The sequence below is a fragment of the Brassica rapa genome, chromosome A10, assembly GCF_000309985.2.
Source record: "Brassica rapa cultivar Chiifu-401-42 chromosome A10, CAAS_Brap_v3.01, whole genome shotgun sequence".
Lineage (NCBI taxonomy): Eukaryota > Viridiplantae > Streptophyta > Magnoliopsida > Brassicales > Brassicaceae > Brassica > Brassica rapa.
Genome location: NC_024804.2, coordinates 19,412,186 through 19,429,027, shown reverse-complemented (window position 1 = coordinate 19,429,027; position 16,842 = coordinate 19,412,186). Strand labels below are relative to the sequence as shown.

At 38.7% G+C, this 16,842-nt stretch overlaps 4 protein-coding genes across 4 annotated transcripts; 2 read left to right on the top strand and 2 right to left on the bottom strand.

Moving 5' to 3' along the window:
- Position 1: 1 nt before the first annotated feature.
- On the top strand, positions 2-2,715 carry LOC103847182 (ATP synthase subunit beta-1, mitochondrial). The gene is made up of 9 exons (XM_009124239.3): positions 2-520; positions 666-741; positions 822-910; positions 1,007-1,124; positions 1,209-1,312; positions 1,416-1,574; positions 1,663-1,887; positions 1,983-2,294; positions 2,368-2,715. Exons 1-9 carry the CDS (start codon positions 56-58, stop codon positions 2,479-2,481), a joined length of 1,662 nt encoding a protein of 553 aa, XP_009122487.2. The 5' UTR covers positions 2-55; the 3' UTR covers positions 2,482-2,715.
- A 105-nt stretch (positions 2,716-2,820) lies between these two features.
- On the bottom strand, positions 2,821-8,207 carry LOC103847179. The gene is made up of 13 exons (XM_009124235.3): positions 6,127-8,207; positions 5,532-5,918; positions 5,159-5,472; positions 4,986-5,078; positions 4,825-4,915; positions 4,585-4,678; positions 4,406-4,503; positions 4,248-4,317; positions 4,064-4,167; positions 3,873-3,989; positions 3,688-3,764; positions 3,562-3,606; positions 2,821-3,486 (listed from the first exon to the last, which is right to left on the bottom strand). The coding sequence occupies exons 2-13, from the start codon at positions 5,799-5,801 to the stop codon at positions 2,943-2,945; spliced, it is 1,917 nt and encodes a 638-aa protein (XP_009122483.1). The 5' UTR covers positions 5,802-5,918; positions 6,127-8,207; the 3' UTR covers positions 2,821-2,942.
- A 2,201-nt stretch (positions 8,208-10,408) lies between these two features.
- On the bottom strand, positions 10,409-12,047 carry LOC103847177 (flavonol synthase/flavanone 3-hydroxylase). The gene is made up of 3 exons (XM_009124234.3): positions 11,522-12,047; positions 10,954-11,281; positions 10,409-10,639 (listed from the first exon to the last, which is right to left on the bottom strand). The coding sequence occupies exons 1-3, from the start codon at positions 11,986-11,988 to the stop codon at positions 10,424-10,426; spliced, it is 1,011 nt and encodes a 336-aa protein (XP_009122482.1). The 5' UTR covers positions 11,989-12,047; the 3' UTR covers positions 10,409-10,423.
- A 311-nt stretch (positions 12,048-12,358) lies between these two features.
- On the top strand, positions 12,359-16,801 carry LOC103847176 (DDT domain-containing protein DDB_G0282237). Its single transcript, XM_009124233.3, has 11 exons — positions 12,359-12,729; positions 13,508-13,645; positions 13,811-13,983; positions 14,120-14,532; positions 14,602-14,680; positions 14,746-15,095; positions 15,223-15,653; positions 15,732-15,915; positions 15,987-16,148; positions 16,234-16,322; positions 16,417-16,801. The coding sequence occupies exons 2-11, from the start codon at positions 13,533-13,535 to the stop codon at positions 16,565-16,567; spliced, it is 2,145 nt and encodes a 714-aa protein (XP_009122481.1). The 5' UTR covers positions 12,359-12,729; positions 13,508-13,532; the 3' UTR covers positions 16,568-16,801.
- The last annotated feature ends 41 nt before the right edge of the window (positions 16,802-16,842 follow it).

Genomic DNA, 16,842 nt, shown 5'->3' with positions numbered 1-16,842 from the left:
GATTCAGGTTCTGTCGTGTTACCCTAGCATTTTCCAATCTACACAGAATACACTCATGGCGTCTCGGAGAGTCTTATCAACTCTTCTCCGTTCATCTTCCGCCAGATCTGCCGCCAGAATCGGAAGCCGGAACTCTAGGCTCTCGTCTCCTTCACCTGCTCGATGCGTTTCTCCTTTCGGTGATCTCCTCGGACGCGTCGCCGAATATTCCACCTCTTCACCTGCTCCTCCATCGTCTGCTCCTGCTAAAGATGAGGCGAAGAAGACATACGATTACGGTGGTAAAGGAGCGATCGGGAAAGTTTGTCAAGTCATCGGTGCTATTGTGGATGTGAGATTCGAGGATCAGGAGGGATTGCCTCCGATCATGACATCCCTCGAGGTTCAGGATCACCCTACAAGACTTGTGCTTGAGGTTTCGCATCACTTGGGTCAGAATGTGGTCAGGACCATTGCTATGGATGGTACTGAGGGACTTGTTCGTGGACGACGCGTGCTCAACACTGGAGCTCCAATCACTGTAAGCATTCTCTTTGTATAGATCTTGATTTGTTGGTAGTTGAAATCCAATGTTAGGTCTAGATCCGAGACAACGTTGACTTTTGCGGAAGTACTCTTTTTTTTGTGGATGTTGACTTTTGGGTTGTTTTTATTTTTTTATTAAGGTACCCGTTGGAAGAGCAACACTTGGACGTATCATGAATGTTCTCGGAGAACCTATCGATGAGAGAGGCGAAATTAGTATGTAGTATATGCCTTCTTTAATCAATGTGTTAGTTTTTTTGAATCTATCATGACAATGTGTTTTTGATGTTGTTCAGAGACCGAACACTACTTACCTATTCACAGAGATGCTCCTGCTTTGGTTGATTTAGCAACTGGGCAAGAGATCCTTGCCACTGGTATAAAGGTAGCTTCTGGGCTCTAGTTTTCTGTTGTTATGATAGGTTACATGTGTAGTTGTTGTTCATCTTCCGAGCTGACATTTGTTGTTTTTATTTTCCAGGTTGTTGATCTACTTGCTCCTTACCAAAGAGGAGGAAAGATTGGGCTATTTGGTGGTGCTGGTGTCGGGAAAACTGTGCTCATTATGGAGCTGATTAACAATGTTGCGAAAGCTCATGGTATGTATTCTTTGGGCTTTTTGAAGTAGTTTGCACAGTGGTGTTCGAAGTTTAGTTTATTAATTGATTTCTTTGGATGAACAGGTGGTTTCTCCGTGTTTGCTGGTGTGGGAGAAAGAACCCGTGAAGGCAATGACTTGTACAGAGAAATGATTGAGAGTGGTGTCATCAAGCTAGGCGAGAAGCAGGTTTGCAATTGATTTTGATTAATCATCACTTTTCCTTTGCCTTGCAAATGGGCTGTGAGGGATCTTTGTTACTAAATACTCTTATGTCTTCCCATCTTAACAGTCTGAGAGCAAATGTGCGCTTGTGTATGGACAAATGAACGAGCCCCCGGGTGCTCGTGCCCGTGTTGGACTTACTGGTTTGACCGTTGCTGAGTATTTCCGTGATGCTGAAGGCCAAGATGTGTTGCTTTTCATTGACAACATTTTCCGTTTCACTCAGGTGAGCTACTGTGTTGTTTGCTCTATCTATTAGCATCTATGTGCCATATATTACTGTAAATTTAACATCGGTGTACTCTCTATTGTAGGCTAACTCTGAAGTGTCTGCTTTGCTTGGTCGTATCCCATCTGCTGTGGGTTACCAACCAACCCTTGCTTCCGATCTTGGTGCTCTCCAAGAGCGTATCACAACCACCAAGAAAGGTTCCATCACCTCAGTGCAAGCCATCTACGTCCCTGCTGATGATTTGACCGATCCTGCTCCTGCCACAACTTTTGCTCACTTGGATGCCACAACCGTGCTTTCCAGACAGGTGTGTACTTGCCTCCTTTTGATGAAACTCATTCAAAATTGCTTGGTGGAAGACTCGTTAGCTGACAACTCTTACTTTTTTTTTCCCATGTGTAGATTTCCGAGCTTGGTATCTATCCTGCTGTGGATCCTCTGGATTCAACATCCCGTATGCTCTCGCCTCACATTCTAGGTGAGGAGCACTACAACACGGCTCGTGGTGTGCAGAAAGTGCTACAGAACTACAAGAACTTGCAAGATATCATTGCCATTTTGGGAATGGATGAGCTAAGTGAAGATGACAAGCTGACTGTTGCCCGTGCCCGTAAGATCCAGAGATTCTTGAGTCAGCCCTTCCACGTTGCTGAGATCTTTACTGGTGCCCCTGGCAAATACGTTGACCTTAAGGAAAACATCAACAGTTTCCAGGTATATATATGTCCATATGACTCCATGATTGTTTGCTATATTATGAGCTTATATGAAATGTAAATTGTTGCAGGGTTTGCTTGATGGTAAGTACGATGATCTTCCTGAACAATCGTTTTACATGGTTGGTGGCATCGACGAGGTGGTTGCTAAAGCAGAGAAGATCTCCAAGGAGGCAGCAGCTTAAGTGCTTTGATTCATCTCCTCCAGATGCTTAATACGTCTCTTCTTCTTTTTGTTGACAATAACGAAAAAAACAAACAAAAGCAATGCTTTAGGCTGAGCTGTTAATGCATTGTTATTCCCATCTTTTTGAGTGTGAGAGCTGCAAGATGATGCTGAACATATTCATTCACTATTACTCAATTTTTTTGGTTATTTAATAAATGTTTAAAAAGAGTCTTGCAGATTCCAATTTCCATGTTTGTGATTTTCTTGATCTCAGTTTACTCTTTGTTTCCGAGAATGGTGCACGTCTTTACACGATTTAGCATTGTATTTGAAACCATCTTAGGCACTGTGATACTAGTTTTCTGAAAAGTGTATAATTGTATATGATCTAACATGTTGTCACGTAACAGCTTCTTCCATAGCCTTTATCTTATATACAACTAAGCATATATGAGTCCACTAAAACACCACTCTCCACTAGAAGCTCAAGCTACCTTCTTTCAACAATGCTCTATAATCTCTCAGCACATCGACCCTATCAATCACATCCAAAGCTTTTTCCTTGTCGATAACAAAATCAACAAGTGAAAAACCAGAAGAAAACCTCTTCATAGCAGCAGCTGATTTGCTTCTCCTCACTCCACGAAAATACTCACTGCTTTTGCTCAAAGGGTCACACTTCCTCACCCGCGAGTAGTGCTCAGAATCAAAGTCTTGACTCTTGCTAACACATGGAGTATTCTTTCTTTTGATCACATCATGTAACATCTTTTGCTCCTCAACCGTTACTAATGGGACACCGAGTGGTTCAGATGTCAACTGCTGGTTCGTACTATTAAACGAGGATTTGATAGAAGAAAGTCTAGAAGCTCCTTGAGCGTCGCTCTTTGCTTTTGTAACCAAATGCTGTAACCAAATGATCTGTCCGAGAATGTAGTTCTCTGTCTTTTCTTTGCTAGCGTGATAGAGTGTCTCGATCCTTAGTGTATCTCCACCACTAGGCTTACTCGTGAAGTCAGTCCTGTAATATTAAACAGCAAAACCATTAACAAATGCAGGAAGAGAAGGTGCAGGTCTCATTTCATTCACTACTCACCCTGCACTTCCCCACTCTCCAACCCAACCGAAACCATGATGAGCTCTGCAATGAAACCATTCAACAAACAATCTTTAGCCATAAAAGAAAAGAGACTTTCACAACGAGAAAGGTGAGATAGCTTACTTGGTTGTGTTGGCTGCAATAGGGACAAGCCAATGCAGTGTCCTCTCCATCTCATCCTTAATTTGTGTAACCGAAAGCTGTCAGAAAATTGATATTAGTGAGGTTGGCAAAAAGAAAACATTCTTTCTTTCTTTCTTTCTTTCAGTTTTGTAGATCAGAGAGTGTGAAGAAGAAGACGTTATTACCTCCTTATCGACTTTGAAAGATTTTATTTTGGAACGAAGAGCTAGTTTTATAGTAGGTGGCAAGCTTTGGTATAGAGAATCTCTTGCATTTGAAGTTATAGAGCTTGAACGGGCGACCTATGGTCAAGAGAATACACTTAGAACCAACCAAACCAAAAATGAAGCAGCAATGGTAGGTTTGGTGCACTCACAAGTGTATCAATCTGCACAATCATACTTGCATAATGTAACGCAAGACCAGCAGGCCCCAATCTTTTATCAGAATCTGCAGCTCCTTTCTTCAATGGTTTATCATCTGGACAAGAACATTCAAAAGCTTAGATACATGCTCAAGTAGCACATGGTGGAAAGTACCAAAAGGAGGAACTTACATACCAGAATCACCGAAGATATTATGAATCTCTAGCAACAAGAAATGTACAATGTCTACCAGTTTCTCCATCACCTGATATACAAATTAACCATTAACATAAACATACAGCCAAGAAAGGATTTGGTGATTTTAAATGATAGAGAAGTGGTTACACACACACCTCTTCAAAACCTCTGCACCACAAGGACTTTTTCTTTAAGCTTTTTACTACCTTTTTCTGGGATTTAAGTTCCGTTTTCAAGATTGCAAGACCATCACCTATGTTTAAAAGAGAGGACTGCTATCAAAAAGGATGTTTCAAATGTAATAAGGCAGGCAAATAGTCTTGGATTAGTTTACCTTTACTGCTACCAGCTGAGTTCTCTTCTTCTCGGCGCTTTTGGTCATAGTCTTTCTGCAACCGATCCAATACTTGGAGTTCTTGGTATAGTTCCTGAACCCAAAAGAGGTATTCAACACATAAGTTTCTATCACACATCTTTTGAAAGCAAACAGCTACTAAACAGCATAGCACAAGGCACATAACGCATATCTAAGTAGTAAGAGCAGCAACTCAATATGATCTTAGAGTTCACTCACAGCTGTATACTGCACTAGAACCATCAGTTGCTTAACAACTAACACAGCGTCTTCATTCAACTGTCTTTGAGGGGTTAGTTCTTTGCTGATCCTGAGAACCAAAAGAAAAACAATTAAAAAGAAAGCTACAACACACAATCTCATGAACTGTATAAAACTACCTGTCGAAGTAGCGCTGCAAATTATGCCACTGAAAGTCTTTAGATCGGTTACCAAACCGAACCACTTCTCCCAAGAAAACTTCCAGCTCCTGCCTGCACAATATATAACAAAGTTAAACCATCTTGCACAATCTCTAAACAAAAAGAAGCATTCTAGACTTGAATGTTCTCACCTCTTATCAGCAGCAACAAGTCTGAGGAGCTCATCAAAATCATTCGAGACAAGATTCTGAACACCTTGAGAGTATAGAACAGTTTCTTTCAAATGCATGATGTTCTCCTTAGAAAGTGATTCAATGAGATTTGAGCTCTTGACAATAGTGTTCGCTACTTCAAAGGCTAAGATCTCAAGTTCTTCACCTTTAGTTGCAACTCCAGAAGCAAATCCACCGCTGCTTAGATCCGTCATGCTACTCCCTAGTGTATCCAAAACATCTTTGGCTTTACCTAAGCCCGCTTTCCCTAGAAGCATACTCGCCTCTGTAACCTGCCACACAACAGTTTAGGACTCAAAAGACACTAAAGAGACAATCCTTTTTAACTAACCTTTGAAACAGCGGTTTGAGTATATCTTGTAGACCGAGGTTTCTGCGGTGGAGGTAACCTCGGAATCCCATCGTATAAATGATCTTCTTCAACTCCTTCCTTTTCGCGGAAAGAGAATACATCTTTCAACTGGCTTTGTTCCTTATCGTCTTTAACCATACACTGCCTCGTACCAGGACCTTGCCTAGGTGAAACATCATCAGCTACACTTGAACCTGAATACTCACTGCCAATATTGATTCCTAGGCTCTTGGAGCAAAAACTCCCCATAACTTTTTTTTAAATATATATATACTCCAAAAGACCTCAAGATAAAGTGTTCGAGAAGATCATGCCACTGAGGAGTTGAGAGACTTTGATCCAAAACTAGCGAGGGTAACTAATAACCTATCACACAGGACAAGTAAAAGAAAAAGTCAGATTAAAAGAAACTAAGTCTTCCTTTCAGACTATGGTGGTAACAGTCGAAGTCTGAACACACAGCGAAGTTAAGCCCTTTAGGTCAAACACTGAACAAAAGCCTCTCTCTTTCTCTCTCTCTATAGGCCTAAGCAGCAAGATTGGATTTTTTTTTACCAGAACAAGACGAACTTACCCAGAAGACGAGAATAGAGATGGGGATTCACGACAGAGAGAACAGTGAAAAGACAAAGCAAGTAAGAGGGAACACGAGAATCAATGTTAAAAAGGGAAGAAGAAAGTCAAGGAGAGTGGTATGAACGAAAGGAAGGAAATCTCAAAAGACAAAAAGGGATTCAACAACAACAACAACAAATCAAAAGGGGATTGGACCACCACCATGTTGGCATCCCTCCAAACCCCAAAAAACGAAATAACTAGACCAATAAAAGTCTTGGACTTTTTCTTTTTAATCTCAAAAGTTTTTAAGAAGAAAGAAAAAAAACAGTCACAAGCGGTTATGGATTGGTCGGTCAAATACTTCAGTATTATTACAAAGGACGACGTTGACTCAACTTTGTGTGTCTTTTTATTCTTTCAGTTGCGTGGAAGTAAAAGCCTCATCGTTGCCTGTTTTTCACTTCTTAAGAAGAAAAACAAAAATTGCGTAAAGGTTTTGGACTTTTCAAAGGTGTGTGAAGGAGATCTATCTAAGAAATGATTAAAACACTAATCAACTAATCAATCACTGAATTAAAAAGACTCGTATTTGACAGATTGCTTGATCATTTGTTTCATCAACAATCTTGATTTCGTTATCTATTCTTACTGTTGAGAATAGTGCATCTTTAGCATAGATTAATAAAGAGTCATGTCACTCGCTTTACCGTGGAATCATTTTGAACTAAGACAATTCTCTTGAATCGTCATTTTAAATTTTTATCACAAAAATAATTTTTAAAAAAGAAAATGCTCAAAATATTTTTTTTTATTTTGAAAATTTTAATATTTATTTTTTGTATTTTTAAATTTGAAATTATATCCCCAAAATATTATCTCTTGATTCTAAAACCTAAGTCTAGATTAGTTAACCGATTAACCCTAAAGTAAAATAAAATTTATTTTAGTCATTTTCTTTATTAAAAACTATTTTTATGACAAAAACTTAAAAATTGATATCCTAATAAATTTCTCTTTGAACTATGCTTCAAGTATATATTCCCTTGGGCGAGCTTTGACTCAAAAAAACTCAAAGAGTATATTCCTACACAAATGTTAAAAATGCCGATCCATGAGCTTTAATTTTATAATCCTTTAGCTGCTGACTAACTTGTGGTTTCTATAGATGCTAGGAGATTTTTAATCTACCACTAAGGCCGGAGGCACATCAGAACGATTAGATTTTAGATCTTCTTCTTTTGAACTTATTAAACTTAATGCCCCTTGGAATATACGTACCTCAGAAGCTGTTATGACCCATGACATAAAACATGTACTTGCATGCTTGTATAGGAACAAAAGTGATTTGCTAGCATCGAAAAGGATGTATTGGCAATTGCTACGATAAGTACACGTTTCACCAAAGCATGAATCATCCACCGCCTGGCTTGATATCCAAACTCAACATAAGCTCTTGTGTATCTCTTGTATTACCAGAAACTTCTCTTCACTCTTCTGGTATCAGTAGGATACAAAAATATTAATAATAATAAATAATAAATTGAAGTAGCTTTGGCTTTAATGTATGTTGTTCTCACAAAGCCATCTTGTGATCTTCATAATGAATGTATAGGCAGTCGGCAGGTAAGAAGAGAATGAAAGCCATATGTAGAGTTGATGTGACTCAATAAGCTTTCATGGCCTTCCTCAAACTTTAACTAGAGTTTTTTTAACACAAGGTTTTAATCACTGAAGTAAGATACATTACATTATACTTTCTCCATTCATTTGTTCACACATATTAAAAACAAAATAAATCTATATCATAAATATATTGTTATCTATAATTATTAATTTTCACTAAATTAAACTACTAATAATTCAATAAACTCAATTAATTTTCTAAAAATTTAATTTTTTTATAGAAATTCTCAAAAAAGTTATTTTTGTGTTATAATTTTTTTTTTCTAAAACTTTTTTTTTATCAACTTAAACAGTCTCGATTAAGACTGTCCAAAACTTTTAACGAGGTTTTAATTCATTTGATCCCTTTGTGGTATTATGCAAAGTATTTCCACCTAATGCATAATTACTTCCAACAAACAATTTTTTTTCATCAATTTTAATTTTCATTAGTTGTTGATATTTATGGTTGGAAAAGAAGCCTTTAAAGAAGGGATAGTGGTACAAGAACAAAACTTGGGTTCACCCCCTATGGTGAACCCTCTAATTCACCACAATCCTTAACACCAACCAAAATGCCACATAGGACTAGTAAAAAAAAGAAAATAAAACTAAAAAGAAAAAAAGGAAAATAGCTAAAAAAAAAAAAAGGAACACGCCGTTAACGAAGGAATAGAACGTGATATTTGTTTCATCTCTTAGGTTTTGAGAATTCTCTTGAAATTTGATAGCAGGAAACAACTTCCAAATAATTATTTCTTACTTTCGTAATGATACACTAAAGTTCTCTATTATTATGATCTCGGGAAGTGGCAACGTTCATGACGACATCTTCATATTATTTAGCGAAGAGGAAGGTAATAAGTTAGTTGTCTCAAAGAAGACATGATTAACACAATCTCTGTCAAACACTGTAAACAGAAAGAAAATGGAAACTGTTTTTTTTTTTAATTCTTTAATTATACATCATGCATATATAGCTGACTCTCAGATTTTTCCCAGTGAAGCCAACCTTTTTTCAAGCTCATCCTATTCAGAGCTGCAAGTTTTGAATTTATGCAAGAGTTTTATAAGTTTTCAAAGTTCGATTAACTTACAGTGACCAAACATGAGCGTAGACATTACCTGTTGGTAGTAGTAGCAGGAGGAGCTGCGGTTTTTTGTACCGATCCAACCTTTCGGAACTGATGATAACTGTTCAAACAAATAAACAAAAAGACAAATTTTATTAGTCTTTGACTAAACCTGAGGGAGAAAAAAATCCGAAACGACCTCATTGGCAGAGAGAAACCTAACCTGAGATGCAACTCCAACACCAATCTCATCAAGAACCTGCTTGGCAAGGTCTTCTGTTTCTTCTTCAGCCTCATCTTTGTCAACCGTTTAATCAATTGCCTCTGAGAGCATCTATATCTGCAACACACAGCATATAACAAACCAACTAACATTTGATTGTCTGATAGAAAGAATCTAAATCAGATAAACTAAGCTCTTGAGATCAAAGAGATGTTTTGTTTTACCGTCATGTCTAGCTGTGCCGATTGTTTCTGGAAATCCTTAATCACTTTGCCTTGTTTCCTTGGTGCCATTTGATTGTCTGATAGTTTTGGTTGCACCTTTCATAACACAAGGCAGTAAAGCACAAATCAACTTGCCTCGTTTTTCTAGTTTTAGTTGTTTTCTTGATTTCTGCAACTAGTCTACTTCTCATGATTGTGACTTGACAATGTCAATAGAACCGTAAATAAAACTTATGTCCATGACATATGTTATTTACCTCCAGCTGAAGAGATGAAATCTCTTGTTCGATACATGCGACAACATTGGAATATTTTTAAACACTGAGGTCAAAAGCTTAGCTTTTTTTTTGCTTAATGGTTTGTTTAGAACACATAACGGAGACGTAAAGAAAGAGCTTGTAAAATCAGTGATCAATCAGAACTTATCCTCTAGTCCAAACAACCGAAGAGTTTAAGCCAGACTTTAGAAACAACCCATTCAGCTCTTTTACTAGCAGCAATGAAGTTATATTTTATCACAAATTTCCGATTTTCTTGGCAACCAAACACAGTTCTGGCTAAAGCAGAAGTTAAAATCAAAGCTTCTATCTTCTCTGTAGGCGATGAAGAAGAAGAAGCATTGACGGCTTTAACAAGTGTCGTGACTTTTCTTTTGTCTAACCTATTTTCTTTTAAAAAAAAATAATTTAGTATCTTTTTTTACTAGTTCTATGTGGCATTTTGATTGGTGTTAAGGATTGTGGTGAATTAGAGGGTTCACCATAGGGGGTGAACCTAAGTTTTGTTCGTGGTACAACAGTAAGTCAGTAACAACACACCAGCTTTCTATATACATATGTCACCAACTCCCCGATTCCTAAAAATGGTCCTACATAACTGGCGAATGTATGGCGACACAACAAGAACATGTCTTCATCAAACGTTAAATGTAATACTGTTATACTACATGTCTTTTTAGTCTTTATTTTCACCATAACTAACAGCAAACAAGAGACATACCCAAAGTTCCTATCGCGAGAACACAACAACTCAATAACAACCACATCTTATTTCAAAAGCAACAAGTTTTAAATAAAATAAATAAAAATTCATCAACACTTTTCTTCATGGTTTAGATTTTTTTTTGGTTTCTCAGTCCAGAGGAAGCTTATTGAGCTTACGGTAACTGTAGTCCTTGAAAGCAAAAGGCTTGTACTTTGGAGGATTATCATCGCTTATAAGCTCCGGTAATGGCCCGACTATCATTTCACGGTGTGGCTCCAAGAACACTGGCCACGACATCCTCGTCCTGTCCTTATCCACCGTCGTCCTATGCAACACATTCTTATACCTCCCATTACTTAGCCTCTGCAAAATTTCACAACATTCCATAAAAAATAAAAGATAGTAATGACAAAAATTAACATTTCAAATCTTCTTTAAGAAAAAAAAATTACTATTTGAAAACCAACTATATTTTTACTCTAGGAAAAGCCTAAACTCTAATAAATCCAAAACACTTAAATGCTAATCCTAAAACCTAAGTTCCTAACCCTGTGAAGCTAAACATTATTATCTGTTTTTTTTTTCCTGAGATTTTCAAAAAATTCACCTTCCTTTGTATTATTATTTTATAAATATTTTTAAAATGCAAGTGATTTATTTAAAATAAAAATTCAGACCAGTATCTGATCGCCGATGTGAACAATGACGGCGGAAGGAATATACTCGGCGTCGAACCAGTGATCGTCTTTGAAGACTTGAAGTCCAGGAACTTCATTAGGTACAAGCAGAGTGATTCCACTGAGATCAGTATGCGCGGGTACTCCCAAAGCTAAATCCGGTCGAGGACACGGCGGATAATAGTTAATCTTCATCATATACTCCGCCAGATCTCCGCCGAGACCTTCTCTCAACGCCTCACGACGTAAGCCTAACCCTTCCGAGAGTATGCCTAACAATGTCTCCGACAGCTTCTTCACATGCAACGCGTACTCTTCGTTCACCTCCCTAATACATAGCCATGAAACCAAAACATATTCAAATGTTAAATCAATTTTTAAAAATGAATTAAAATAGTTTTAAACTATTTAAACCGTTCTACTTTAATTAGACGGATGTTTATGTAACTATTAAACCAATTTATGTGCGGTCGGGCGTTACAGTTTATGTGCTGTTTAAACCAATTTTTATAACATTAGTTAGAAGCATAGTATCACGACAGTAACGGTCTTGTTTTCAAGCATGTACCTGTACTCAGGTGGGTTCTTGGGCCAGAAACTGTAGTTAACGCACGACGGTGGCCAGATCCTGTGGAAAAGATGATCAACCCAAGCTTTCTTACCTTCTACTTCTTTCTGTAGCTTCGTTCCGTACCCTTCGATGTCCTTGGCATCAACGGGCTTCGCGACGGACTCTTTCTCCGCCGACGGAAGCTCGAAGAACGTTCTCCCCACTTCCTGCAACCTTTTTATCAGCTCCGTGGGGATCCCGTGATTAACCACCTGGAAAATCCCCCATTCTTCACTCGCCTTCACCACCGCACGCGCCACGCTCTCTTCGTCGGGGTCGCTCAGGTCGACGACGGGGATCGCCGGCGTCGGACCTCGGAAAGTGGTGATCGCCGGCTGTTCTTTCTCCGATCTGATGAACTCGAGAGGGATGGCTTCGGTGTGGAGGGAAGATGATGAAATGTCTTGGACTCTCTCGATCTCCATAGCTTTAGTTATGCCGGGAACAATGGAGGATGATGATGGTTCTAAATTTAGAGGAGGGGGAGGTTTGGTTTTTAAGGAGGGAGGATGTGATGACGTGGCGAGGTGTTGGCCACTTGATAGAAGTAACTACCACATATAAATTACGTGTTGGTATATTGCATGTCATCGACGCGAGTTTGGTAGCGTTCGATGATTTGATATATTTTTTACGTTATGAAGGAATTTTATTTATAGTTTTGTTGTTTTGTGGTGGTAGTTTTCATGTATATAAACATATTTGATACTATATTGTAGGCCAGAAAATACAAAAAATTAATATATTATTATTATTTTCTGATATTTTGGCGGGTTACAAATACGTACAGTGCAAACAAATTAAATATCATCTGGAGTCGTTGACAAGGTAATACAAATTCCGATTTTTTTTAAAAACACCACTGAAAATTAAAGCCTTAAAGGCCCAGGTAAGAATACCCTAAGCCCAGTAAGTCCATGTAATATGGGCTTGATTAATTAATAGGAAAGGAAAATAACTAATTGGCTCCAAAACAGCAACACACGTGTACATACACACACACACACCCCTCGCGTATTAATGTTTCCTTCATTCCCATAAGGAAGGACTTCGGACCAAACAGCTGAGAAGCCAAAGAGCGAGCGAGAGAGAGAGACCAGAGATCTAAAAGCAACCTCTCTCTCCCCGTCTCCACGACGCACATTCTGAATTTCAATACATTCATTGTAAGATCCGAGCCCATCTCTCTCTCTCTTTCTCGATGTTAATATTTTTCTCTCTCAATTGTATCTATTCTGGCGGGAACATCGATCCTCTTTCGACGCTTTCGTGTGTGATTTTGCTTCTCTTCGTTGTGAATTTCGCATTGGCTTTTACGGACTTTTGTCTGGGTGATTGATTGTTTGTGTTTGTTAAATTTATTCGTTGCTGCTTTGTTATGCTTCGTTATTGTTTTTTTGTTTTGTCTTTTTCCTGTCGGTTTCGCCTTCTGTGTGGTCTTCGGGATTGTCCGAAGCCGTCGCATGTTAGTGTTTTCTGTTTTATCGATCCTGGGTTTTGATTCGTTGTTTTTTACGTTTCGATTATTGATCTGAACTGGTAACGGTCGGTAGATCTTTTTGCAAAATTCGATTGAGATTGCGATAGTTCTAGGGTTTAGTGCTATTTTCGATTGATCTCGCATGTTCCACTTGCTTCTCCATGGTATTTGGAATCAGACGTTTGAATTTGGAATCAGCTCTATTTAATTAGTTGCTAGCATTCTGCCTATGCGTTACGAGTCATTCATTCAAGTATCTGTTCTTCTTTGTTAAGCACTTGTGGAATGTGACTGAAACTCTCTAAAATATTTAACATATGTGACTAGCGTCTTTCTTTGATAATCTATTGTGTCCATTTGTTATTACATCTCGTTGATGTTTGTAACCATGATTACACAGATAGTGATTATCATTGTTACACAGACATTCAAGTTGATGGGTTTTTATTTATTTTACACCACAGGTTTGTCTTGCCTGCCATTTGAAAGATGCCTTTACTAAAGAAGAAGCCACATAAACTTCTTGAGCCACCAAAGAACTTGCAGCCACAAGAACTTGTTTATCAAGTTCGTCTCACTAAGGAGATTTTCCGAGACTATCAGTATCCTTCTTCTTCTATAACTGTTTTTGGTTTGTGAATTGAAAAAGAAGAGACGTCTTTTTAACATGTTTTGATTCATATTATCTTCCAAAGGCTTTGTTCTTCATGTTTATCAATGCACGTTCTGCATCAGAACATTTTTTTTGTTTCCTTGACATAGCATAGAATGTACTTGAAGAGAATAAATCTGTATCGCCAGCGTGTTTGGACATGCAAATCTACTGGCAAAACTAGTTTGACCTACGAGGAGGCCTTAGACTCAGAAAAACTAGCAAGCAAGAAGGTTCAAACTCTTCCCAGAGAGCTAGTTGCACCTGCGTTACATATCATCCAGTTCAGTAAGTTCTTTACCCCTTCCCTCCATTATTGTATCAGAGTCTTGTTTTACTTGATTATATAGAAACTACTATCTGTATTCCGAGGGTGGCATCATAAACTGTCTGTATCTGATTCTCTTTCTACTATTTTGTAAAGGTACACTCTCTTTGAAAGATCTTGCTGACACAATAGCCAACGAGTTGCAAAACTGCTTCTTCGCTGGCGCAGAGCTGTATGGAAACAGAGACGGAGAATCTCATCCGTGCAGAATCTTGAACATACTAACAGATGGGGATAGTGAACCTCAGTACGAGGTAGGCTTCCTTGACAAAGACAAGGAAATAAACGAGAAGGCAGTGCTGTCTGGGGAGGATCTTTCATGGAAGAAGAAGTTTCCATTTAGTAGAAATCTTCTCAAGTCTTTCATTCGGGATTCCACATGCCACAGTATACCTTGGGTGGTTAATGAGTATCTGGCTAAAGCGCATGGAATCAGTAGAAACATTCCCAAGGAACTTAAGGACAAGTATGTCTTTCAAAATGGAGAACTGGTTCAGCAAAGGAAGCAGGTAGATGTTAAGTACACCATCATGTAATAATTGGTCTATGTACTAATAGGTTTTGTCTCATCCCTATAGGAAGATAAAACCGGAAAGGAGAAGGGAAAAAGAAAGAGAGCAGAAGATGGTAGCCATGTTGCTGAGGAGACAGATAAAGGTAAATAAAGAGATTATGTCTTGCCTGTATGATTTTATATTGATTTCTTATTTTTATTTTATCAGAGGCTAATGGCACCGAGGAAGAGCCGCCTATCAGTTATCCAATTGAAGATTCACTGTTGCCACTGGAACCTGATGATGCTAATATCACTCAGCGTCCTTCTCCCTCACGTGATTTTAGTGTTCCAATGGATTGTGTTGGGGATCTTCTTATGGTGTGGGACTTTTGCTCTTCATTTGGTAGGCAGCTGCATCTATGGCGGTTTTCTCTTGAGGACTTGGAGAATGCTGTCTGCCACAAGGAGAGTAATTTGGTTATTATCATGGAAGTGCATGCCTGTCTTTTCCGGTTCCTCATTAATGAAGGCGATGATACTTTCAAAGCTTTAAAGAGAAGGAGTCGCAAGTCAAAGGTTAGATCTTCATCTCACAGTAATATGTTGTTCTCATTGAACATGAAGTTGTTAGCCTTGTGATTATTTCTCAGTTTTATTTTTTGGTTGATGGCCTGCATGTTGCTTCATTTCAATCTTATTTCAGATAACAATGATCACATGGACAGAGTTTTTATGTGACTTCTTGGACTCGGTAGACATCCCTGATCTGTGCTGTGACATTGGAACGATCAAACGGGGACATTATGGTCTACTGGACCCCAGTGCGAAACTGGAAATCCTAAGGGAGTTGGTGAACCAGATAGCTGAAACGATGTTGTTTAAGGGAGAAGTAGACGAGCTTCTTGAACAACGGCATGCCCTTGGAGCTGCTAGAAGAGAAGAAGCGTTGGCGGAAGCCAAACAAAAAAGAAAGGAGAAAGAACGCTCCAAAACCGGCGAGGAAGCTAGAAAGAAAAACAGCCCACAGGTAATAGAAAGCAGTGAAGACAGCAAAATGAAAGAGAGCACTGAGGGGGAAACTAAGATGGAGAATGGGTCTGTTTCTTCAGGAAAACCTGAAAAATCAGAGAAAAGGTTTGGCTTCTACTATTTAAACATTTTGTTTTCAAACTACTTTGGAGCTCATAATTGTTCTTGTGGTTGTTGTGATAGGCTTATGGGGAATGTCTATCTGAGAAAGCACAAAAAACAGATGACGGATACAAAAAGCACATCAAAGGAGAAGGTGGAGGAGGAAGAAGAGGAGGCTGAATCAGAAGAGGAGGAGGAGGAGAAAGGAAAATCATCAAGTGAAGATGAGAAAGGAACATTAGAAATGAGGGGTCCCGAGCAGAGGGTTGAGTCCTTTCCTCTCATAATCTATGTTTGCTTTGACCAATCAAGTCTGACCTTTGTATTTGTATGCAGAGGCAATACTATGAACGAGAGATGGAGAAAATAGTGATACGTACAAACACCTTGGGTAAAGATAGGAACTACAACAGGTACTGGTGGTTCCGAAGCAATGGGAGGATATTTGTTGAGGATTCTGATTGCAAAGAATGGGGCTATTATACCTCCAAGGAAGAGGTATCATCATCAAGCCTCATGGTTCAATTCTTTGTTTAATCATTTGATTGCATATATTTATTCAAATTTGTTTCTGGATTTCCAGCTCGATGCACTGATGGGATCACTAAACCGTAAAGGAGAGAGGGAACTGTCATTACATACGCAGCTTGAGAAATTCTATGACAGGATATGGTCAGTTTAGAGCTTCTCACTTCTGTTTTGCACTTGTAGAAGAGTAACACTGCATGTACTGAAGTCTCATGGTTTCTGTCTTGTGATTTTGCAGCTCAACACTACAAAAGAGGGCGAAGGACATAGCTCACAACATAGAAATGGAAGAAGCAGTGGTGAGGAGATCTAGCCGTGTAAAAGCTCCACTTCATGAAAATCCAGCTAGTGCTTTCCAGAGATATGTTAACAAGTGGAAAGAGGACTAAAACATAGCTAGCAGTTGCAGCCATAACCGAAACTAGCCATTTACGGGCTTGCCTTCTCTAGTTTTTCTTTCTGGTTCCTTTAGGACATTGGTGAAGCCTTGCAACTTACAACAACAAAAAGGATTAGTCTTGTCGTATGGGCAAAAGATGGTGTTGGGTTTTTGTTTTTTTCTGTTGCCATTCATCATCTTCTATGACATACACTTTGCCGGCTAAATAGAAGTTTCATTACTATCCACAATCTTCTCTGTCATTTGCTTCTCTTTTTTTAAGGT

Coding starts and splice junctions, on each gene's coding strand:
- LOC103847182 (XM_009124239.3), top strand. CDS start 56: ATGGCGTCTCGGAGAGTCTTATCAACTCTTCTCCGTTCATCTTCCGCC. Junction 1,125..1,208: donor CAATGTTGCGAAAGCTCATG/GTATGTATTCTT, acceptor TTGGATGAACAG/GTGGTTTCTCCGTGTTTGCT. Junction 1,313..1,415: donor TCAAGCTAGGCGAGAAGCAG/GTTTGCAATTGA, acceptor CCATCTTAACAG/TCTGAGAGCAAATGTGCGCT.
- LOC103847176 (XM_009124233.3), top strand. CDS start 13,533: ATGCCTTTACTAAAGAAGAAGCCACATAAACTTCTTGAGCCACCAAAG. Junction 13,984..14,119: donor GTTACATATCATCCAGTTCA/GTAAGTTCTTTA, acceptor TATTTTGTAAAG/GTACACTCTCTTTGAAAGAT. Junction 15,654..15,731: donor CCTGAAAAATCAGAGAAAAG/GTTTGGCTTCTA, acceptor TTGTTGTGATAG/GCTTATGGGGAATGTCTATC.
- LOC103847179 (XM_009124235.3), bottom strand. CDS start 5,801: ATGGGGAGTTTTTGCTCCAAGAGCCTAGGAATCAATATTGGCAGTGAG. Junction 4,318..4,405: donor GGTGCAGAGGTTTTGAAGAG/GTGTGTGTGTAA, acceptor TTTGTATATCAG/GTGATGGAGAAACTGGTAGA. Junction 3,487..3,561: donor GGAGAGTGGGGAAGTGCAGG/GTGAGTAGTGAA, acceptor TTAATATTACAG/GACTGACTTCACGAGTAAGC.
- LOC103847177 (XM_009124234.3), bottom strand. CDS start 11,988: ATGGAGATCGAGAGAGTCCAAGACATTTCATCATCTTCCCTCCACACC. Junction 11,282..11,521: donor AAGAACCCACCTGAGTACAG/GTACATGCTTGA, acceptor GCTATGTATTAG/GGAGGTGAACGAAGAGTACG. Junction 10,640..10,953: donor ACATCGGCGATCAGATACTG/GTCTGAATTTTT, acceptor GAAATTTTGCAG/AGGCTAAGTAATGGGAGGTA.